Source organism: Poecilia reticulata, linkage group LG22, assembly GCF_000633615.1.
Source record: "Poecilia reticulata strain Guanapo linkage group LG22, Guppy_female_1.0+MT, whole genome shotgun sequence".
Lineage (NCBI taxonomy): Eukaryota > Metazoa > Chordata > Actinopteri > Cyprinodontiformes > Poeciliidae > Poecilia > Poecilia reticulata.
In genome coordinates, this window is record NC_024352.1 from 10,212,572 (window position 1) to 10,237,085 (window position 24,514).

General features: G+C 42.4%; 2 protein-coding genes and 1 long non-coding RNA gene across 6 annotated transcripts in view; 2 read left to right on the plus strand and 1 right to left on the minus strand.

The window, feature by feature from the left end:
- LOC103458301 (uncharacterized) overlaps nucleotides 1-169 on the minus strand; it is a 55,276-nt gene extending 55,107 nt beyond the window's left edge. The window contains exon 1 of the long non-coding RNA XR_532564.2: nucleotides 77-169. This is a non-coding gene — a long non-coding RNA (uncharacterized LOC103458301). The remainder of the gene's footprint in view (nucleotides 1-76) is intronic.
- Nucleotides 1-1,975, plus strand: part of slc8a3 (solute carrier family 8 member 3) — a 123,260-nt gene extending 121,285 nt beyond the window's left edge. For both annotated transcript variants that reach the window (XM_008398963.2, XM_008398964.2), the window contains one exon: nucleotides 73-1,975. In XM_008398963.2, the coding sequence (XP_008397185.1) occupies nucleotides 73-449 (377 nt within the window). In that variant the 3' untranslated portion in view covers nucleotides 450-1,975. The remainder of the gene's footprint in view (nucleotides 1-72) is intronic.
- A 5,152-nt stretch (nucleotides 1,976-7,127) lies between these two features.
- On the plus strand, nucleotides 7,128-24,449 carry map3k9 (mitogen-activated protein kinase kinase kinase 9). Of its 3 annotated transcripts, none has more exons than XM_008398959.2 (11): nucleotides 7,128-8,048; nucleotides 10,041-10,454; nucleotides 13,021-13,201; nucleotides 14,634-14,782; nucleotides 14,938-15,113; nucleotides 15,768-16,008; nucleotides 17,001-17,123; nucleotides 17,654-17,756; nucleotides 17,870-17,982; nucleotides 20,506-21,282; nucleotides 22,245-24,449. In XM_008398959.2, the coding sequence occupies exons 1-11, from the start codon at nucleotides 7,622-7,624 to the stop codon at nucleotides 22,697-22,699; spliced, it is 3,159 nt and encodes a 1,052-aa protein (XP_008397181.1). In that variant the 5' UTR covers nucleotides 7,128-7,621; the 3' UTR covers nucleotides 22,700-24,449. The 3 variants fall into 3 exon arrangements, with proteins under 3 accessions (XP_008397181.1, XP_008397183.1, XP_008397184.2); XM_008398961.2 differs by having other exon boundaries at nucleotides 22,248-24,449; XM_008398962.2 differs by having other exon boundaries at nucleotides 15,768-15,948.
- The last annotated feature ends 65 nt before the right edge of the window (nucleotides 24,450-24,514 follow it).

A 24,514-nucleotide genomic window follows, 5' to 3' on the forward strand; every position in this document is an offset into this window, starting at 1 on the left:
ATGATTAAAAAAACGTATCAATGGCTTCCCTAAAACAGGCCGACTTTAAAACAAAATGTATTCTTTCTGCAGATACCTTCGCCAGTAAGGTAGCCGCCGTCCAGGACACCTACGCGGACGCGTCCATAGGAAACGTGACCGGCAGCAACGCTGTTAACGTCTTCCTGGGCATCGGCATGGCCTGGTCCGTGGCCGCCATTTACTGGCACATGAAAGGGAAGCCGTTTGTGGTGGATGCCGGCTCSCTGGCCTTCTCAGTCACCCTCTTCACTATCTTCGCCTTCCTGGCCGTGTCGGTGCTGCTCTACCGGCGCCGAGCCCACATCGGAGGGGAACTAGGCGGCCCGCGAGGACACAGACTGGCCACGTCGGCCATCTTTTTCAGCCTCTGGTTCCTCTACATCCTCTTCTCCAGTCTAGAAGCCTACTGTCATATAGAAGGTTTCTGAGCAGATTGAGACTCCCGACGAAGAAAAGCAAAGAGTGGAAATTGGGTCAATCTTAATGCTAGGAACGTTGTTTTTTTTTTTCTAAGATATGTCGTCTGCTCTCTCCTCCACCCTTCCCTAAAGAAACCTCGGAGGCGCGCATTCTGCCCTCTAGTGCCAAAAGGCCCGAACTGCAGCTTGCATCTGGGTTTTATTTCCCAGCATGCCCCCAAAGGATTGCGGAGGAGATCCTGCATTCTGCTGTTAATCTGGAGAGAGCAGAGTCAATCAGAGGTCTATATTTTTCTCAAAACGGGACAAAAATGACTTTTTAAAAGAAACATATTTTGGGGATAAAAATGCAAAAACTAATGCAACAAAAATAAACAAGAGACCCAGTCACATAGAGGAATTAAAGAACTATTTTCTGATTTGAAAAAAAAAACAAAAAACAATAATAATACTAATAATAATGACATTACAGTTGAAAGGGAAAATACGATGTGGAGTGAAAGAGGGGTGGATTCATAGTATTTATTTTATTTGCACCCTTTCCTAAAGAGCTCTGTCCGGAATCCCGCAACCAGGAAGAGGAACAAGAAACGACAGCGACAGCTCACACCGCCGGAAGAATCACGACTCAAGCAGGAGAACATGGGGGTGGGAGGGGATGCGAACACGGTCAAACTGCCCTGAACATTACTTCCTTACTCTAAATGTATCTATATATAATATATTTCCATATTTTCTGTATATTTTCAATATTTGTTTAAATGTGGTCCTCTTCTGCTTCGACAGAGGATCGCCGCGGCGCAGCGGGAGGTGGGMGGGGTCAAACTATATATCTGAGGATGTCTTCACCTTTCTAAGAGTTATGTATCTTGCCTATAGGTAAACGAGTATGACATTGTATTTTGTTTATTTACCGATGTCTTGGTCTCACTTGACCTTTCACCGATTTTTCGATCGGAAATCCGAAGAAAAGGAAAAGAAAAGAAAAAAAAAGAAAAACGACTAAATTTGYTGCTGCAGAAATAAATTCAGAGGTATTTTTGTACTCTTCCTTCCATGCACTTTGCTGTATAGTTCTACTTCTGGAGACTTCTTCTCCTTCTTCTTCTTGTACATGTGCAAAAGGCTAATGGTCAAAGTGGTCACGATGAACTGAACGGTGTCTGTGGAGGGAGAGGTGTTTGCTGCAGCTACCCACACTAATCAGCCTCTTGGTTTTGGTCAGAGAAACCCTRTTCTCTGCATGAGGATGCATTAATTAATATACAATTACTGACACTCTTGATTTGTGTGTCACTTTGTCTTGGATCTCTTGGTTGGTTTTCAAACTCAAAACACATTCGTTATCACCTTGTTTTGTTCTACAGTGTAAAMACACAACATCTTAGCAGTTTTGGTGTAGTTACAGTGCAAATATCTGAGTAGACTTGAAATAAGACAAAACTAATTTATAAGTAACTTTCCAGCAGGAAATAGGAGCTTGTCTGARATAAATAATTCCTTAATATTTATTTTTTTAAAAACAACAAAAAAAACAATAGTTCCACTGGGAGATTATTTCCCTCATAACAAGACATTTCCCCATATTAGTGGCAAAATAATTTGCCACTTTTTCCATTAATATTAAGAAATTATTGATTAAAACAATCTCCAATGTCTTGATGAAAAGTTACTTGTCAGTTAAACTCAACCAAAAATGTTTGGTAAGATTTTGTGTTTTTGCAGTGTAGCTAGAGACGGAAGTGTCACTTTTTGACTAAGAGGTCTGCTCTKTCTCTAAGGATTTAAGTGGACTCTACCAGTGAGCCGTTATGATGCCGATCCTCATGTACAGATCTGGAAAACTCTTTACTTCTGTAGTTTTCACACAAGCAAATCAGCTTGTGTAATACAACAACGTGCAGTTTTGATGCGCTCCAGCACCTCATACATAATCCGCCGTCCTGGAATCTTTCCAAGTTCCTTTCAAAATAAGATATGAAAAAGCATACAACTCCTGGCAAAAATGTAAAAAAATAAAAAATTGGAATCATTAGAGAATCTTGCCCTGGTTTCTTGTTCGGATTACGGCCCGGATTTTTTCAAATCTCTYTTCCAACCACAAGATTAGACTAGTGTTGCTATTTGTTTTAGAAATACAGAATAATGAGGGAATCCCAMWTTTTTTTTTTKGACAAAAAAAAAAWATCACAATTTCTAGAAAAAATAAAATAAAATAAAAAAATTATGATTTCTGTTCTGACTTTTTGCCAGATGTTGTAGAAGCCCTAYGCATGTTTACAGTTGCAAAAATAAGATATTTCTCATGGAAAAATATTTGACTGAGACTGACACAAGCATCCTGTAATTTCACCAAAATCACCAGATAATCCAGAATGTTGAGTTATATAAACTGTGTCTGGAGATTATTGCTTACTACAGTTTTATGCAATGAACGTATCTCGTTGTTTTTTTCCAAAACATACAAATCCTGATTTTTTTGAAAAACCTTCCAGAATATCTTCTCTGTTGTGATCTCTGACCGTATCTGGTCAGGTCAGGTCAGGTCAGGTCAGGTCAGTGTCCAGGGCTGCTGGTGTAGGTGCTGCAGGTAGCTCCGGTTTCAGATCCAAAAATTGCCTCATTCTCAACTCTGTTCAACACATTTGTTTTTAAAATGAAGTAGGGGAAAAGCTAAAAAAAAATCCAAAGTGAATCAGGAACATGTCTAATACCAAATTTGCAAAAATAAATAAATAAATAAATAAAACAAGTAAGAAAAAAGTGGTTTATTTAGTGTTTATCTAGTAAAGTCTTCAATTGTAAAATTATAAAGATGCACCGATCAATTAGGCAGAGGTCGGAATAGGCCGATGTTTCCCTCAACTGCTAACTATTAGTTAAATACATATATAGCGAATTTTATTTTCTCTGTGTTTTAAATGCATCAAAACTATAAACTGGAATTTTCCCTCTATAACTGCATCCATCAATGGCATGCACACTTGTTTGGGACTCATGAAAATATGATAAATCTGATGCACACATTGGGATGATTGTGTATTTACTTAGCTTTTTGTTTCATATAGAATTACTACCTCCATCAAATAATCTGCAGCTCATTTATCTTTTTTATTTTTTATTTATTTAGGTAAATTTTACATGTCATGGAACTTTTAAAAAATTTGCCAGAAGAGGGTTGATCGGTGCATCTTTCTGTATAACAGGTTAAAGGAAAAAAAAGAAGCAAATTCACTCTGATCTCCATAGAGATGGTGTCAAGCGTCACTCCTTGTGTTCCCCCAGCATCAAATGAACACACACACACATACACACTTTCAGAGAGACGTGGAACATAAATCCACGTTATGTACAGAATCTTCAGTGTGTCTCCACGGAAACACACACACACTCTAGGGCAGGGGTGTCAAACTCCAGTCCTTGAGGGCCGGTGTCCTGCAACTTTTAGAAGTGCCTCTGCTGCATCACACCTGAATAGAATAATTAAGTAATTAGCAAGGCTCTGGAGAACTGAGGAGGTAATTAAGCCATTTGATTCAGGTGTTTTGTACCTGTGGCACATCTAAAAACTGCAGGACAGCGGCCCTTCAGGACTGGAGTTTGACACCCCTGCTCTAGGGGTCACTATAACGTCACATTTCACCCACAGAGATTTTTTTTGTTATAAATTTGCAATCAGGAAGTGTGTCATATCTACATTCTGTGACTATCTCTCATTTATTTTGTTGTACTTTGTAGCTAAAATGTCAGCCGGTGTGTGTGTGTGTGTGCGTGTGTGTGCGTGTATGTGAACACACAGCACATCCGAAGGAGCCCGCCTTTCTGTTTTGCTTTCTTTTCTTTCCCTCTCAGCCAGTGGGATTGAAGGGAAACATCACTGTGCAGTAACTGGACTTGTGGTTGTTGTGGGAAACTGAAAGGTTCAATAGTAGGGGGGGGGGGAAGTTATAATTCTGTAATTCTTTTTTGCGTGCGTGCGTGCGTGCGTGCGTGTGTAACAGAAAAGGGGCACATTTTATTGGATGAGTATGTCTGTGTTTTTTTTGGTTTGTTTTTGGCCTGCTATGAGATGTCAAAATAATAATAATAATAATAAAAATGCAAAATCCAAAAGTGGATCATTTCTTCTGTTTTTGCACATTTGAACCGGTTCTTCTGGTTCTGAGATATATCACTCTCACCGTCACCATTTAATCCTGTCATCTCTACTTTCTGGATTCTAGCTAAAATATTAAGACAAAATTAGTGTTAGTACACTTGAATTAAGACAAAACTTACTTCAAGCAACTTTCCAGCAAGATATAAGAGCTTGTTTTTGTCAATAATTTCTTAATATTGATGAAAAAGTACCAGTGCCTGAAAAATGTTAAAACCAGTCTTTTTTGTTTTTTCTGAATTTTTCAATGTGAGATTGTGCCGCTGCAGTAAAAAAAATTCAAATAAATAAGTTACTTATTTTGAGGAAAATGTATATTTTCCAGAGGTTCATTTGTCCAGTTCTCTTTTTAGTATTATTTTCTTCTGCTTTGGGAAGCATTTAAGACGACAAAAGAGTTTACTGTTTCCCTTAATTGATTACTTTGAGTTGATAAATGCTGCTGCAGCTTAAATAGGTTTCCTGCGTGTAAAGAAAGAACAAAAGTGAATCATCCCAAACTCGAGTGGATTTTGCAGTTTATTCGTTTTTACTGCCACCGCTGTCTGCAAACTCTCTGGATGTTTTCGTTTTCATTCCGCCAGATTAAGGAAGTGTTGCCTCCCTACAAACATGACATTAAGCTCCTGAAAATAGGACACACATTTGTGTTGAGACTAAACTCAGTGGTTTTTAACTTAAGGATGAAGGTTCAGTTTAAATGCACATGCACAATTCTTGTTGTCATAAGTTATTGGAAAGCTATTAATGAGGATCTTATTTCATTTTTTTTTACTCCTTTTTATTTAATTGTGCTTTGTTTTACAGAAATGTGCATGGATTCTTTGAATATGAATGTTTTATGCCGAGTATGTCATTTTATTTTATTTTTTTGAGGTGGGTGCATCAAGTAAATAAAATAAGCTATTTGAAGAAGAGAAAATATATTTTCATGTCTGTTTTTCAGGACTGCGTACAGATTTCTAATGCAGGTATTTTGGCTCACCGCCCAGGGTGGCACAGGCTCTAATGGGGGGCCAGAAAGCAAACAGAAAGATCAGTCAGTCACACACAGAACAAATTTTATATAGCTTACTGCAGCTTGAGTCTGATGTTATACAGTAAAATTGAGAAACAAAAGAAAAAAAAACACTTTGTCCAAAGTAGATACTAAAATTTTAGAATGTTTGATGTAAAATCAAACATTCCAATTTAATGATGTGCATAAAAACAGGATTTTAGCAGAAGTCTATTGATGATACTATTCAAATCAAATCCATTTTGTTGCTAATCTTTGACCTTTTCAAGACTGTCACCAAAACCCTGCCCCCTATGTATGTGATAAAAAATTGCTTACTTTAACTTGTAACATTCAGCTTCTATTTAAAGCAGAACTCACAAATACACACAAGGGGGATACGTCATAGGCATCAGGTAAAATATGTTACACCAGTTAAATTGACACAAAAATAAATAATCAACCACTCAGTATGAAATTTTGTTGACTTTTAGCAACAATGATTTATTACAAAAACCACAAACTAAGAAAATAATAATAGTTATCCTGATAAATAAATCAGTAACCAAAAATCCCTCAAAAATAAGTCTAGGTTAGATTTGATTCACTCAGTTCATGTCAGTAAAGAAACCCAAATGGTTAAATGTTCAAATATTCTCGCTCCTTTTTAATGCGAATATTGTCCACAAAAGAGTTCCATATCCTGAGAGAATTTTTCCATTTTAATCCAAAGCCCCAATCCAAAACGAAAAATCCAAAGCGTCAAAACCACCCTCCCCAAAAAATGAGAAAAAAAAGAGTGGTACCACCAAAAACCCCCAATAAAGTCCAGATCTCACCGGGAATGTCTTTCTTCCCCCCGGCGTCCTCTAGCCAATTGGCGTCCTCTTGCACCTGCATGGCGGCGTTTCCTGGGTGCAAGCTCCAATCCACCTCCTAGAGCCCACGAGTCGCTGGGGCGAACTTTGATTGCTGTGTTATCTCTTTCCTATTATTTTATTACTTGTTCTAAACATTCAGCCAAGTCAAGTATCCCGCTGCACGGTTCTGACGTTGAGCGTCTTCCGCGCGCCGACGCACACGCCCCTTTTTAATATCAGCCACAACTAAAACCCAACATGACCTGCCCAAAAATCAGTTTTAAAAGTGGAAATTCGGAATAATTTTACAATGAAATAACAGCAACTGTTATACAAACCAGATGATACATTTACTCTTCAATGCATTTATCCAGGAAAAAAACAAACAAGCAGTGGTTATGTTACAAACTCTTTTTCTCCTAACAAATAAAACAATTTTTCAATTGTTTTATTAAAAAATAGTTGTTTTTTTCAGTTTTGGCTTTTGAACTGCTGCAGTTCTGAAACGGATTAAATGCATTTAAGCTGATGAAAGAAAAACAGAAAAAGACATTTATGACAATTTTGGATGGTTTTTTTTAATATAATAATTTAATTTTATTTACTTTCGTAACTTAATTTAAACACTAAAATTTGCAAAAAATTTTAAACCCCCTTCTCCCTACCCCCAAAATAAATAAATAAAAGCAACGCCTAGGGAACCATTCATGCTAGAACCGCCACTGTCACTGAGCTGGAACTGCATGTTGGGAGGAGAAGGAGGAGGAGGCTAGGAACTAAACAACTGCTGACGTATCCATGCACCAATGGGATGGCAGAGGATATTCGCACGTTAGACGGCTAGTTTGGAAAGAAAAAAGAAAAGACCACTGCGTCCAGGAAGTCCCAGCGATGATTGGATGCTGGATGGAGCATGGGGATCCATCAAGCTGCAGTAGCGATGCGCTTTATGGGGTCCAGCAGGGGCTGCAAGGGGGACGATGCAGCAGCATGGGGCTGCTAGTTCTCCACAGTGTTTATTTGTGAGATTAAGCGCTACTTAGCTCTCTGTGCGTGTGCGCGTGTGTGTGTTTGTGTGTGTGCGTCTGCGTGTGCGGACGCAGGACGCTCCAAGCCGCGTCAGGTGGATGCGCTGCAGCGATCCACTTCGCCCCTATGGATCGCGTCCATGGATGTCTTCAAACCTGCTTTGGACAACAGTTTGAGTCCCAAGGCGTCACTATCTGAAGAAGCGGAGGCGGATGTTTTTCGCTGGCCCAGCACAGCGGAGAGCGGCGGTGGCGGTAGCGGCGGCGGCGGCTCGGCTCAGGATGCGGAGCCCGCCGCGCCGCCGCCGCTACCGCCGCCGCCTGGTGTCTGGACGGCCGTGTTCGACTACGAGGCCACTGCGGACGACGAGCTCAGCCTGCGCAGGGGGGACCTGGTGGAGGTCCTGTCCAAGGACTCCCTGGTGTCGGGAGACGAGGGCTGGTGGACCGGTATGATAGCCGACCGGGTTGGCATTTTCCCGTCCAATTATGTCAGCAAAAGGAACGGAACAGAGGAGGAGGCAGGCCTGCGGGAGAGCTCGGAGCACCCAGTGCCTCCTCTGCACCGTGAGTATCCCTATTGTGCATCGAGTCGTTAGAAAAAAAATAAATAAATGAGAAGGAAATCAATGCGCATCTAAAACACGGATCATGGGGGTGGAGTGCTTCTGGCATCATGCGGGAGGAAGCTGCATATTCAGAGTGCTGTGTCACTCCGGTTGGCCTAGAAACAGGCTGGCTAAGCATCCTCAGCTTCAGGACCATTATTCAAGTGATGCACCCCAGCTCACTGTTATCTTATGGTATCCCCCAGAAAACATACCGAGGAGAACACGTCCTCCTTTGCATGTAAAATTAGGTTTTAATGTGCGCTTGGTTTGCAATATGATACAATCGTTTTGTGCACAGGTTTTGCAATAAATAGAGGCTCCAATGGAGTGCAATGACCAGGCAGTTTGCTGTTCCCTACCATGCACAAGTATTTGTAGCGCTTAGTGGTCTTTTACTTGATCAAGAACATGCAGGAAAGGAAACAAGGGGTGGAGGGTGAGAAGCAATGAAAGGCCTGGGGGTCAGGAGAGCTGCATCAATATATGATGCACCTGCTCCTGTGCTGAGTGAGCTACACAGCACTCAATATTAGATTTTTTTAATAGGAACTATGAATTTGTTGCTATATACATACATTTTTTTCATATGTATGATATTTTGTGCTCTCTGCCAGTTTTGAATACCGTCGGTCCAACCCTCTCGAAATTGTAAGTGGCCCTCATCTATAGTCACCCCTTAAAGGATTTCTGGACGCGCCCCAGTAAATGACGATGCTAGCTAAAACATTTTTGAAGGGGACATGGAGTTATGCTATAACTACAAATCCAGTTTTACTCACTAACACATTTACCACAACAAAAGAAAAAGAAAAAAGCGGGGTATGCGATCTAGATAAACCTGTTTTGTTTGGGTGGACCATGCTGTCGCAGCCAGTCGTTAACACACTGAGACCGGTGACCTACTTTCACTCACCTGAAATATTCATCAAGGTCAGTCCCGTGCAGCGGCGTCAACTCGGTATGCGATGCGGACGTCCCCTTTGCTGAAAACTCTTAATGTCTGAATGTAGTCGATAAATTTAGCGTAGCAATTTGCATACATTTTGTTTGGAAGTATTTTAATTGATATTTCCGGTTAACAGACAAAATAACTTCTATTAATTTAATAGTAATAGAAAAGCCTGGTTAAACAAATATAACAGTTAGCTTGTGATAAACATGAAACGTACGTTCTTTAGCAAAAATTCCCTCAAAAGTTAAGAAGCTTAGCTTGCTAGCAAGTTTGACATTAGCATTTCCGCTGTTGCTAAGCTAGCTAACGCTGGATAAAACTTTAATTCTTGCTCCAACAAAGAAACTATACTACAACTCACAGTTGTAACCTCAAAGAAAGTTAAAATACTATTTAATTATTAAAGCTAAGATGTGGAAAAGTAAGAATATCTCAAAGAAAAATGTCAGAATGCTAAACACGCTTTGTTTTACACATTGAAGACATATTGTTCTTTACACTTCTTGCTTGATTCAATGATAAGCATACAGTTTTTTAATTGAAAAAGCACTTGGATTTTTTTTTTAATATCTTTCAGCATATCTGCTTTGTTCTTAATATAGTTCTTAAGCTTTTTTTCCTCTACGCTTCTCTTTTATCTTGGAATTTTGACTCAGTTTTGATATTTTTTCCTTTTTCCATCTATTTGCTAACAACAGGACAAAAGCAAGCAAAAAAAGTGTTTTTTCCCCTCACCATTTTCCAAAACTTGATCAATTTGTTACTCTTGACACCATCACACTCTATACCGTCAAAAAAAACAATCATAAGCATAGGACATTATTTCTTCCTTCTCCAATTCTAGATTCTTTATTTTAGGACAGATACTTCATCTATCTGAAGCAACACAGTGACTTATGGGAACAGAAAGCACTCTTCTCATAAATGACCTAGTTTGGAGCAAGACAAACTTGTTTAATTGCTTCTAGTGTTGTTTCTGTCTCCTCTCCGCCGCAGTCTTGGAGATCGATTTCTCAGAGCTCACCCTGGAGGAGATCATCGGGGTGGGCGGCTTCGGAAAGGTCTACCGCGCGGTGTGGCAGGGTGCCGAGGTGGCCGTGAAGGCGGCCCGACGGGACCCCGACGAGGACGTGGCGCAGACTCTGGAGAGCGTGCGTCAGGAGGCCAAGCTCTTCGCCATGCTCAACCATCCCAACATCATGGCTATTCTGGGGGTGTGCCTGCAGGAGCCCAACCTGTGCCTGATCATGGAGTACGCTCGCGGGGGTCCCCTGAACCGGGCCCTCGCCGGGAAACGCATCCCCCCGTGCACGCTGGTGAACTGGGCTGTGCAGATTGCACGAGGCATGCACTACCTCCATGACCAGGCCATCGTCCCCATCATACACAGAGACCTCAAGTCCAGCAACAGTAAGATTCCCTCACTTTGTGTTTTTATTATTCTCTCATAGAATAGCTGCAAGAAAGCTGTAAAATATACCGCATTCCCGTTTGTGTTGCGCTACTACTCTTGTATTTTTCACGTTTTTAGAATGGGTGCGGAAATAAGCAGTTATGAAACTCCAGTCAGTTGTACACTAATCTGCACTAGAACGGACTTTCTCTCTCATCTACCAGTCTTCTTTACTGCAATAAAAATTCTCTTAATGCACTTTTTAAGTGTAAAATAAATCTACTACTGTATTACATTTTTATTATCATTAAATGGTTAGAAAGTATGTGCTTCAGAAGTCAAATCAAGAGGAAAAGGAGTTTGCATGTTTACTTATGGAGTTGTTGTAATCTTGCATTTTGCCCAATTGGATCCTCTAAGTCCCAAGCCTATTACTGAGGATTTGCCCAGTGCTCTGCCCCGGCCTCCTCATTGGTGGCTCCAACAACGTGTGAAGAAAGGCCCGTGGCTGCCATTGGCTGGTTCTGTGGCGATCATCTCGGGAGCTTCACTTTCAAAGTCACTCAGACTTGATGTCACGCTGGACTTCGTGGGGAAAACCCAAACCTTCCTGAGCTTACGAAAGCAAGCGGCCAGACGCTGACCTCTCTTTCCAAGTTTCTCTTTTGCTTCTGCCTTTGACGTTAGCCTCTAAATGCTTTCATTAGGGCAGTATTAGCATATCAGATATTTGTATTTATGTTTTTGCACCTGTGTTTTACAGTCTTCCAATGGATTCCTGGTTTCCTCAAATGTATACTTTCAGTCCAACTCTTTCTTTGCTTATAAACAGTTGAAATTTGATATTTTCATTCACTGTATAAGATACCCATATTGATTTTTCTGACTGTCAGGATTAGCAGGCCTATTTCTGTTTGATAAATGCCAAACACACACAAGCAATGGACATTTTCATAAGCTCCTCAAAATAGTTTGATGGGATTTTGTCTCATTCCTCCTGACATAACTGGTGTAATAGAGTCAGGCTGGACGTCTTGCTCACACTCAACTGCCATCCCATCATCAGTCACATCAGGTCTAAAACATATGAAATAGAGGGTGAAATCCAACATAACCACCACCAACATGCCATGAGAGACTGTTGATCTTCCCACACTCCCCCAAAAAAATTTTCTAAACTCACATTTTTATCTTGAAATTGCCATTATTTCCCCCAAAATAGTATTTTTATAGTTTCAGCACATACCAATCCATCTTACCTAAAGGGATGTGCATTACAGAGAGTTCACACATCTGAAGCATGACTGGCCTATTGGGGAGCTGTAGAGGGGAGTGACTATAGTTGCAGTCAAGCCTTAGTTAAAGTTGTGCGTAAAATTGACCTTTTTACAGCTTTGAGTCGCGTTATAATGTTATTTCCTCATCAAAAACATACCTGGAATGAAAAATCCTTTAATATCCCATGGCATCCATTCGGCTGTGCAAAAGTCCTGAGTGGACCTAACTCAAGAGATACAGCTTCCGAGCTTGTGCCTTACAGAACTCCCATCCCCCATGACTCTCCCTCTCAGCTCCTTCAGACTAGCCTGCAGCAATTAGCGAACACCTGGTAAAAACATTGTTAAAGGCCATGTTGTAATGATTTCCTGCAGGCGGACTTTCAGGAAGAGCAGGCATTTTTAAAGAGATCCAATTTCAAGGCCTTACAATGCGAAGTCAGATTCCTTTTAAGTCATATTTAACAGCATTTTTAGAACTGAAGGTAACACGGTTTCTCGATTATGCTATAAAATGTCACCATGTGGCTGGAAAACACATAACACTTTAACTCAGCTGCATACCAGCAGGGTTCACTTTCACCCCATACTTTGGGTAGGATTTCTGCGGAAGCCATTTTCGTCACAGTGACGTAACGGGCAGATGAAGAGGAGCTTGATGTGCACCGCAGCCCTTGGACACTCCCCTGCTAGTGCAGCCGCAGCAGATGGCCTGGGCTTTGTGGAGCTGAAAGGAGAGGCCTCGGCGCATGTGTTCAGGATTTGCCCGTGCTCGTCCGGACGGGGGTGGGGGTGGGGGTGTTTTTCATTGCCCATTAGAGCAAAATGGATTTGTTGTAACAGGCTTTTTCAGGAGTTAAACTGTATAATTAGTGCTTTGTATGAGACTTTGAGCTGTAAAAGCATGAGGGGAATACATTGGCATTGATCAAGTGGGAGTTGGTTTTCTCCTCTGGATTGCTTTTGTTGTCGTAGTTCGTAGTATCTTGGTTTTTACTGTTTATTCTTTCTTCTTCTCTTCTCTGCTTTCATCTTTTGTATCCTTTCATCCTGGCCTTCCAACAACCACACCATGTTTTGTTCACCCCCTCTTGTTTTTTGTTGTTGTTTTTTTTATTTGCCATTGTGGTAAATCACGGGATTCATGCTACCGCTTCATCTCAAATCCTGACGGTGATCACCTGAAACCCTCCACCCTAACCTCCCACCCAATCTGCACGCAACCCCTCCTGCCCCCTCCCACTACCTCCAAACTCATTTCCATTCACCAACCCAACATCCCCACTCCCACCATCGCCGCACCCAGTCCTGATCCTGGAAAGGGTGGAGATGGAGGACCTCAGCAACAAAACTTTGAAGATAACCGACTTTGGATTGGCCCGGGAGTGGCACCGCACCACCAAGATGAGCGCCGCCGGGACCTACGCCTGGATGGCTCCTGAGGTTATCCGCTCGTCCACGTTCTCCAAGGGTAGCGACGTGTGGAGGTGGGCGGAGGAAGGAGAGCCCCTGCAGAAAAAAAAGCACAAAAAAAAACAAAAAAAAGAACACAAGCTGCACAGACCTTTTAATGATGGATAGAAAACGAATCCATGAAAGAAAAGAAAATCCATGAAAAATTTATTTTATATTCATATTTATGCAACGGTGTGTTAAGGCGCCATTGTAGATTGAAAAAAGAAGAGGAGGAGTAATTTTCTGGAAAAATAAAAACAAGAAAATTTCCAAGTTTGTGTCGTCAAAGATTTTCTAGAAAAATTCTGAAATTTTCAGATCAAACTCAGAAATTTTCTTGAAAAAAATGGAAATGGCTGTGTTTGAACTAAGAAACAAAGACATTTCCAAATGTCGAAACTTGTTGACATTTTAAACTAAGAAGTTTCTCCCTCACTCAGCTCCTTCAGACTAGCCAGCAGCAATTAGCAAAACGCCTGGTGGAACTGAGCGTCTACCTGAGCTCATTATATGAGCTACTTCTCAGTGCAGCGCTGGTTAAAGGGTTAATAGAGGGGCCATGTTGTGATGACTTCCTGAGGACGGAGCTTCACAAACAGCAGGAGATTTTAAAGAGACAGAGGCCCGATTTCATGTCATTGTTTAAAGTCAGATTTGATATGTACAGCATTTTTATAACAACTGAAGGTGGCTTGACTGTTCTCTAAAATGATACTTTGTGGCTGGAATACTGTCCCTTTAATTAATGATCAGTAAATCTCTGAAGTTTACCTTTTGAAACAAAACCTTTGCTATTTTGCTAAAGCCCAACTGAATTGGTTGTGACTGGATTTAACAGTTTGAATAAATGTTTTCATCATGATTACTCTATATATGTAGAATCCTGATCAAAGTATCAGTCCATCTGGTCGTTGAATTCCGTCTATCCGAGATCCGGTCATGGGGTCGCCGGTTCCATCTTTCCCGACTGATACCCTTTTGACTTTTCTGTTTGTCACATAAAAACATGCAAATATCCTCAGCTCTTACGATCAGCTGCAGTAGAAGAGATACTAGTGATACCTTTAAGAGCTAAAATATCAAAGTTTCTATGGTGTGAAAAGAATCTGGCGCAGTCCTACACGATTCCTTGCCAACGTGATTTGTTTGTTAGCTCGTCTTTTATCTGTCAAAAGACACACCGCCCTGCTTCACACACTCACACTCTCTGATCTTGACCTTTTCCGTCTCCGCTCGATATTTACATGAGTGGGGTGCAGAATGATCCTGTTTTGACATTTACCGAAGTAAAGTGACTTTCTTGACAGTCCAGTGTCTTTCAGCAAGCACGCTGTTTAACATTCATGTATTCCTACGCGCTGAGATCAATATGATCAAAATCCCACATATTCTGAGTGATCAAGTGCAATTTTCAGGCCGTAATCACAAGTCTCTCCGTGTTTTTCTCCAACTGTGCGTTGGCAGTTATGGCGTGCTGCTGTGGGAGCTGCTGACCGGAGAAGTTCCCTTTCGAAGCATCGACGGTCTCGCCGTAGCCTACGGAGTGGCGATGAACAAACTGGCTTTGCCCATCCCCTCCACATGTCCCGAGCCTTTTGCACGTTTGATGGAGAGTAAGTAGAAAAAAAATAAAATAAAATAATAATAATAATAAATAAATAAATAAATACCATCCCACTTTATCCGCTGGCGCAATTTTAGCCCCGGAAATGTACCATGAAATAACCAAACGGATGATCTGAAATAATCTTTTTCGTCTTGTGTACAGACTGCTGGAGCCCGGATCCTCACTCTCGGCCACTGTTCACAACTATCCTGGACCAGCTCACCGCCATCGAGGAATCAGGCTTTTTCGAAATGCCAGCAGAGTCCTTTCACTCCCTGCAGGACGACTGGAAACTGGAGATCCAGGAGATGTTTGATCAGCTTAGGACCAAGGAAAAGGTGATGAGAAGAGCTGGAACAAAAAAAACCTGAATGTCATTCTTTTATACCTGATTTCTGAAAGACTACAGTAAAGAGAACTTAATTTATACGGCTCTTTTCAAATGTCAGAAACTGGAAAAGGAAACATTTGTTAAAACTATCACCAGGTTGTGACAGTCCGTTATGAGACACGTAATCTATGAAAAGGCTGCTATTGCAATCTGAAAAAAATTCCTGGTTGGGAGTAGTCATTCAAAAACGGCCAATCAGAGCCAGGAGAAGGGTCTTAGGGCTGTCAATCAACCTCATGTTCACGCTGCTCAATGTGTTAATGACAGAGAAACAACTTACTGATAGAGGAAAACCGTTTATCTGCAGTCATTGGTGCCCATGCCTAGCCTTAGCATTCATGACAGGCTATGCAGATGGAGAGCAGCAGAACAGTAGAGCTGTATATCATCAGCATAAAAACAATAAGACACGTAACAAAAAACTGACATATTATTTGACCCAAGGGGAAAGTATACAACAACAACAACAACAACAAAAATAAGTCCCAAAGATTGAGCCTTGTGGTACTCCACATTTTGCACACTGGAGGCTGACATGATGTACAAAAAAAACACAGTTTAGACGCAGACTCAGTTTATTTCTCCTCCCCTCCACCGTCAGGAGCTGCGATCGTGGGAGGAGGAGTTGACCCAAGCTGCGCTGCAGCAGAAGTGCCAAGAGGAGGCGCTGAGGAAGCGCGAGCAGGAGCTGGCAGAACGGGAGATCCACATCGTGGAGCGGGAGCTCAACATCATCATCCACCAGCTCTACCAGGAGAAGCCACATGTGGAGAGCAGGCAGGGCAAGTTCCGCCGCAACCGCCTTAAACTCAAAGATGGAAACAGGATCAGCCTGCCCTCAGGTACAAACAGCTGGCAAGCATCAACGTACAAAAGGAGACGAAATTTGCTTGTGAAGCGCCGAAACCTTAGAGACTGGACGTTAGCATAGATTTAACTTAAAGCTGCCTACTGCAGCGACAATGAAATGTTTCCTTGAGAAATATTAGAAATTGTTTAACTAAACACTGTGATGTGTTCAGTGTTTTGCAAAGATATTGAGAAAGATATTGAGCCTATAACTTTAGTGTGTTTTAAGGGTGCGTTCATGTGATTTATCCAAGTCATCTTTGAGGAATAAAGAAGTTGTGATTCTTTTCTTTTTTTCTTTTTTCCTCGCCAAAGTAACTTTTGGAAAAAATGACTCAGGCCCTTATTTTAGGAAGGTGACAATATGTGACGATACTTTTGCAACCTTGCAAAAGTATTTGTACCGCTGGAACTTTTCACTTTTTGTCAAATTACAAACACAAATTCCTGACAGTCTCTTTTTATAAAAGCCATCCATACAGCATGATGCTGATAAACAGTTGTTGGGTTTTTTGTACACAATTGTAAGAGTGAAAGTAACTTTTTAACTGTTTTAAAATATATTTTTACGTATAAAAGTATTAAAAGTAAGGGGTGGGTATTTATTCAGCATCCCTGCAACGTAATTCTGCCACAAACCTGTGACACCGTGGAGGATGTTCCATGTATGTTCATTTATTTTAAACCCCCTTTACTGTGATGCCAATAAATAAATTCATTCTCAAGTCACTGTACTGGTAAATAGAGTCCACTTTGAAAAGGGATGTGAATACTTTTGCAGGCTTTGGAATTGTAGTGCTCCACAGTCCACGGCTTAACAAACTCAAAGTTTTTCCTTAGCCACTAGCACCAGAGTTCTGTCATTGGTTGTAAAAGTTACATTGTTTCGTCTTAGAAGGATCAAGTTTTTCTTATGTGGCTGTTTTTACTCTGTTAACTTCAGCACTGTCATGGAAGCTAAGGGGTTTCCCTTGATGTCCTTTAGATTTTCAGCACAAAATCACGGTGCAGGCGTCTCCATCCCACGATCATCGGAGGAGTCTGCTCAGCTGCGGCTCCAGCCCCCCAACCAGCCCGCTCATGCTGCCACGCCTTCGAGCCATCCAGCGTAAGGACAAGGCTTCTTAAAGCGAGGAAACTGGAATTGTTAGCATTTAGGACAGCATTAATCATAGAAGATCAGGGCCACTGGAAAACTAATAATTCTGACTTTACTGTCAGAGTTTAAAGTTAGAAGTCTGAGGGGGAAAAAGTATAAATTTTGAGAAAAATTCTGAATTCAGAGTTTAAAGTTAGAATTCTGAGAAATATTCAGAATTTTGAGATTCAAGTTAGAATTCTGATAAAATTTTAGAATTCTGAGACTCAAATTAGAATTCTGAAAACAAAGTCACAATTCTGAGAAAAAATCACAATTTTGAGAAAAATTCTGAATTGTGAGACTCAAATTAGAATTCTGAAAAAGTTCCAGAATATTGAGATTCAAGTTAGAATTCTGAGAAGAACGTCAGAATTATGTGGGAAAAAAATGTCAGAATTCATACAATATCATGCAAAATTTTGCAAGCTTGTCTTAACACAAATTTTTTTTATTTAACGTTTAATGATATGTGAAACAAATTTTAAATATTTTTTCAGTTACCCCCGGGGAGACCTGCACAGAGCTGGAGAGAAAGGGCTCGAGGAAAAAAGGCCGCTCCCGTGGTTGTGGCGTTTATCGGGAGCACAGCGCAGACGCCAGGTGAGAGAAATCAAATCCACTCGAAGTCCGTTTTAACTATTCATTTTGAATTAGTGTTTGATTCTTTCTTTTAATTTTAGTCAGACAACTTGTGGCTTTCTCATCTGTCACAGTGTGAAACCTCCCCACGAGTGCAGCAGGCAGCGGTCCTGCAGCGCCCCAAACCTCCGCAGATCTCCCAGACACAGTCCGGCCGTGCCTGGGGTGCCCAGCCTGCTGGAGACAGGTCAGCAGGAACAGCTCAGCTGGTCTGAGTTTGCTGAGAAATGAAGCTGCTGACATGACAGAGACACATCAACCCCACACTGCTGCGGTCGGTGACCCACAAGTGTGTCTGCAACTGCTTGACCACGAACAAGCACTTGCGGAGAAAACAAAAAACTTTGAGGGGCCGTTTAGGACAAAAACTAGGTTTTGTCTCACACACACTACTAAAGACTTATACACAAAGTACTAAAATTGTGCATTTACACTACTAAAAGATCACACACACACACAAGGCATACAGACATGCTGTTCTGAATGATCGGCCGAAAATGTATGTGTGTGTGTGGGAACTAACAGTAGGCTGAATGAATAGATGAATGGGGATGAGACTCGTCTTTGTGTGAGAGTTGTCACGGAAGAGGCAGAGCATAATTCAGATCGTGTTGATACCGCAGTGAAGTTAGTTTCAAGTTGGATATTCGCCCTCCGCGGAGTAAGCAACGTTTATCTCAAGGTTGATCCGATTTATGAACGCTAATTTTGATAAGCTGTTCTCTAGCTCCCTCCTCAAGGGCTCGGAGGTTCACTTAGGGACAAATTTCCAAACCAAACACTCCTGTCAAACAAATGTTAATAAATGCCTTGCCTTGTGACCAACTGACACAAAAATGTGGCAGTTCATGCTATTATATGAGACACACTAGAAACAAGTTCATATTCATTTAGAAACAACAATACTAATGTTTTAACTAAGGAAGAGTTCAGAAATCAATATCTGGTGGAATAGCCATAAGGTTTTCAATGGAGTTCAGTGTAGTGGTCTCTTAATATTTTTCCAGAGCTGACCTAATATATATATATATATATATATATGATATATAAAAAATTCCCTTCTCACCCTCCGTGGGTGGTCTGTTTCATCCTCTGAGTTCGGGTCTCTACCAGAGGCCTGGGAGCTTGAGGGTTCTGCGCAGTATCTTGGCTGTGCCTAGTACTGCACATTTCTGGACTGAGATGTCTGATGTTGTTCCTGGGATCTGTTTTAGCCACTGCTCCAGTTTGGGGGTGACTGCCCCGAGGGCCCCGATGACCACAGGCACCACTGTGGTCTTCACCTTCCAGGTCTTTTCCAGTTCCTCTCTGAGGCCCTGGTATTTCTCCAGTTTCTCATGCTCCTTTTTTATGATGTTGTAATCACTTGGAATTGCTACATCCACCACAACGGCTTTCCTCTGTTATTTATCCACCACCACAATATCCGGTTGGTTCGCTATTACCATTCTGTCTGTCTGGACCTGGAAGTCCCACAGGATCTTAGCTCGGTCATTCTCCGCCACCTTTGGGGGTGTTCCCCACTTTGATCTCGGGGCTTCCAGTCCATTAAGAACTATCCCTACCAACACCATAGGATGAAACATCCAAGATCCATAAATACATCAAGGACAAAGCCTCAACAGACGATGTGCTCAGCGAATGTCTCAGGCAATGGGGAACAGAAGACAAGGTGCTGGAGGGAGGACAAGCCCCTACATGGGATGTACCACCGACAAATAACTGAAGTGGCTGATGTCAGGAAAACCTACCAATGGCTGGAGAAAGCTGGACTCAAGGACAGCACAGAGGCTCTCATCCTGGCCGCCCAGGAACAGGCCCTAAACACCAGAGCAATAGAGGCTCAGATCTACCACACCAGACAAGACCCAAGGTGTAGGTTGTGCAAGGAGGCCCCTGAGACAGTCCAGCACATAATAGCAGGGTGCAAGATGCTGGCAGGGAAAGCGTACATGGAACGACATAACCAAGTGGCGAGCATAGTGTACAGGAACATCTGTGCAGAATATGGACTGGAAGCCCCGAGATCAAAGTGGGGAACACCCCCAAAAGTGGTGGAGAATGACCGAGCTAAGATCCTGTGGGACTTCCAGATCCAGACAGACAAGATGGTAATGGCGAACCAACCGGACATTGTGTTGGTGGATAAAGAACAGAGGAAAGCCTTTGTGGTGGATGTAGCAATACCAAGTGACTACAACATCAGGAAAAAGGAGCATGAGAAATTGGAGAAATACCAGGGCCTCAGGGAGGAACTGGAAAAGACCTGGAAGGTGAAGACCACAGTGGTGCCTGTGGTCATCGGGGCCCTCGGGGCAGTCACCCCCAAACTGGAGCAGTGGCTCAAACAGATCCCAGGAACAACATCAGACATCTCAGTCCAGAAATGTGCAGTACTAGGCACAGCCAAGATACTGCGCAGAACCCTCAAGCTCCCAGGCCTCTGGTAGAGACCCGAACTCAGAGGATGAAACAGACCACCCGCGGAGGGTGAGAAGGGAATTTTATATATATATATATATGCTTTTCTTCTGCTCCACAATTGTGCACTACTTTGTGTTGGTCTGTCATAAAAAAATCCAATATAAAACATTGCTGCTTCTGGTTGTAAAATGTAAAAAAACGAAACAAAAACCAATGCATGTCAATGGTTGTGTTTTTACTTTTTGATGATGACCTATGTGATAAAGTTGTGTTTTTTTTTTTTCAGAAAATGAAGATTGCTGCTTCACCACAGAGCCGGGCGCAGCTCCTGGCCAGTCCTACCTCTGCATTCCCTTCCAAAAAGACGCCCACGCTTCTTCCTCCCTCGAACACGACGGAGATGAGTACTGCCTCAGCGGCCAGGTTCCCGGAACACCGCCGTGCAGGAAGAGCCCTGGGGGAGGCCGGCGGTCTGAGCTGGTCCTGCTGGGCTGCGGGGCTCTGTTGGCGGCCGTTGGACTGGGCTGCAACCTGCTCTCGCTGGCCCAGCCCGAGGAGGGCATCAAATCCAGATGGGACGCTTTCTTCCACAGAACCGGCGGCCAAAGGCGGAGCACAAGCTCCCCGACCCGCAGGCTATTCCACAGGGAAAGCCCACTGAAGACTTCGGCCCCCTCCCTGCCCGAGCGAGGTTTGCCCTCTTCGTATACTCTCCTGTCCTTATCGTCGGTGTCCGACTCCAACTCCACCCACTCACTGCTGCGTTCCGACAGCGACGAGCTGCTGATCTGCAGGCCCATCTCGGCGGCGTCCCGGCCACCTGCGCCGCCTCCACTCTCGCAGCGCAGGGTGCCAGTCCAGACGCCGGTCAACTCGCTGGTCAACATTCATGTGGAGAGCTTCAAGCGGAACCCGCGGCAGTCTCTGACGCCCACACACGTGCCCTGCGTCCCACCGTCCACACGGAGCCTCCGCAGGACCCCGTCGGACGGAGCCATCAAGAAGAACGGCCCTTCCACTTCACTGGAGCCGCTGCCAGAGAAGAAAGCTCTGGACAGTGCGGGTAACATCCTGTTTTATGTTGCAGAAGTTTCGTATACTATTAGGTTGTCTTTAAATAGAAGCCTTATGAAAATGTTTGGAATTAAGGTTCACACAGGAAAGCAAAATACAAGGTTCTTTGTAAAGGGGCAGTATTATGTAAAATCTACATTTTTTTAGCTTTACCTCATGTTATAAAGTTATTCCCTCATCAAAAACCTACCTGGAGTGTTATGTTGATTTTTTGATGCATGTTTGAGAAATCCTTTAATCTCCATGGCAACCATTCAACTGTGGAAAACACCTGGGAGGACCTAGCTCTGCCTTCGAGGCGCAGCTCCTCTTCAGAACTACAGCTTCAGAGCAGCCCTCCCTAACTCAGCTCCTTCAGACTAGCCAGCAGCAATTAGCAAACACCTGGTGGGACTGAGAATCAGCTGAGCTCATTAGACGAGCAGCTTCTCAGCGTAACCCTGGTAAAAACTTTGTGAAAGGCCTAATAGAGGAGCCACGTTGTGATGACTTCCTGAAGGTGGAGCTTCAGGAAGAGAAGGCATTTTTAAAGAGACAGAGACCTATTTTCAAGGCTTTAAATTACAAAGTCAAATTTATTTTAAGTCATATTTGATATATACAACATTTTAATAACAACTGAAGGTAACATGTAGTCACTTGATTATGCTATAAAATGGCACTATGTGACTGGAAAATTCATAACACTGCTCCTTTAAGGCAAATTTGGATGGATGGATGGATGGATGGATGGATGGATGGATGGATGGATGGATGGATGGATGGATGGATGGATGGATGGATGGATGGATGGATGGATGGNGGATGGATGGATGGATGGATGGATGGATGGATGGATGGATGGATGGATGGATGGATGGATGGATGGATGGATGGATGGATGGATGGATGGATGGAGTCACTAATCTTCAGTCTGGCAGTGTGTTTAATCTGTTTTTTCTGGTTTAACAGCAGCAGGTGGCTTCAGGGGTTTAAAAGAAGACTCTTCTGAGGTTCCCCGGCTCCCTAACCCCAACCTGGTTTTCCCCCCGACCCCCCGCCGTCGCTGCGCCCCAGAGCGCCCCAAGACCCTGGACTTCGTGGCTCGGCCTCGCCCTTCGCCACGGCCATGGTGCGACGTGTTCTGGGGCGACTCGCGCGTCAGGGCCAACGGACAAACGCTGGGCAGCGGCGAGTCGCCAGCCTACACCTCCAGCACAGAGACTCCGCCCACCGTGGAGTTCGGCAGGGACTCTGCAGTGCTGCCCACCCCCATGGAGGCCCCGACTCCCTTCTCCCCCCGCAGGAACGCAAACCTGTTGGACGAGTCGGACGAGGGACAGTACCGGGACGGGACGGTCCCTCTGTGCAGGCCGGAGTTCAGCCTTCCCAAAGACTCTCCTTATCATCCTGGGTTCTGGTCCTGACTCTTGGACACAGGTTGCTCCTCCGCTAGCTGGAGGACAGTCACCACTCTAGGAGTTTGACTTAAGCTTTCCCCCATTCTACACCATTCAAACAAAATTGCAATAAAGTTTTGTTCTTGCTTTAGTTTAACTGCATTTTGATAAATATTTATCAAAATTGGCATCTAAAATTTGTGAAATGTCTGGCTTTAGAGACGGCCGGAAACCCCTTTGTATCACGTTCATCAGCTTTAGGTTCTCGTTTCACAAAGCTTTACTCTACTGTTTCCAGCTTTGGTTTCGATTGTGCATTTACTGAAGTGCACTTTTGAAAATCATCATGAATGTAAGACAGCTTTTTATTATTATTATTATTATTATTATTATTATTATTATTATTATTATTATTATTATTATTGCCAGGAAGTAATTTCTAAAACCACTTGAGCTCCTCTCCTCCGTCTGTTTCCCGCTCAGGTTCTGGCGGTGGATGGATTCCCTTTTTTTGCACAGAGTTCACCTTCCTCACCAGTCGCTTCATGTCCCACATATAGRGGGCGCTGTTGTTTGATATAAGCACTCTTGTGTCTGCTTTAGATCCACATTGTTGTGACTGTAAGAAGCAGAAAAAATAAGTTCGTCGATTGTCTTTTTTTATTTTAAACGGTCCCGTTAAAGACATTTAGAAACAAATCTGGACGCTGAAAGGAAAACTTTGTGCTTCTATGCTGCTGTTAAACTGTTTGGATCAGAATGCAAAGCTTTCACCCACATGGGAAGCGGGCCCAAGTGATGCGTGGAAGTTTTTCTTATTATTTATATATTTTTAATGAACTACTTCATTTATTGATTTGTTTGGTGTCTTATTTATTTATTTATTTATTTATTTATTTATTTTAATCCTGTATGCCTTGATTTTTGACACTTCTTAATGCTTTATCTGAATGTTTCTGGGGCTCTCAGCCTTTGCACAAAGCATCAAACCATTTGTTTGTAAGCTGCACTTTCTTCATCGCTCACTTAGGAATTACTTGTTTTTTTTTTATGTATTTATGTTGAAAGATAATTTTTTAAAGTGTCTTTGCCAAGAAATGTAGCTGCCCAAACGAGCACTTATCATCACAAATCAGTTTTTCTTGTTTGTTGTTGTTTTTATTTTTTAATATATTTACCTGTGAATAATTCCACTTGTTTACGGGGAAGAAATCCTTTAAAAAAGGATTTTAAAAAATCTGTGATAATTTGGGGGAAGGGTGTAGATAAATTAATCATTTTACAAATCTTAAATAAATACGGGATTTTAAAAGAATGGAAGCATGGGAAATGCCAATTATTATTTATTTATTTTATTTATTTATTTATTACCTGCAACATAGCTGTTATGAATAATTGAGAAAAAGAGCTGAAATGTGTCCTAACACCCTGCAGCGTCAGGATATTCATTTATTTCCTCCAGGTTTAAGTGACTTAAATTACATATGAGCTCCTTTTGGTCTTGATACATGTGTAAAACTGAATGCTTCCCCCCCCCCCTCAGATCCCCTTCAGAACTGTGAAGAACATGATCATGTTCGATGTGTAACCATAACCATCTGTTTGAACTGCAGGTGACGCGACGCTGAGCTCTTGGATGAAATGTGAGCACAAATAAGCTGAAAATACTGTTTACTGATATTGTTTGTTGAAGGGGAGGGGGCGGTTCTGCTACTGAGTGACTTGTATTTGCACTGGAACACACTGACTCAAGTAAAATCAGAAGAAAAACATGAAACTGTTTGTTTACTTTCTTGTAGCGCTTTAGATGGTGACACCTATTGTCAGTGGCTCTCTGCCCAG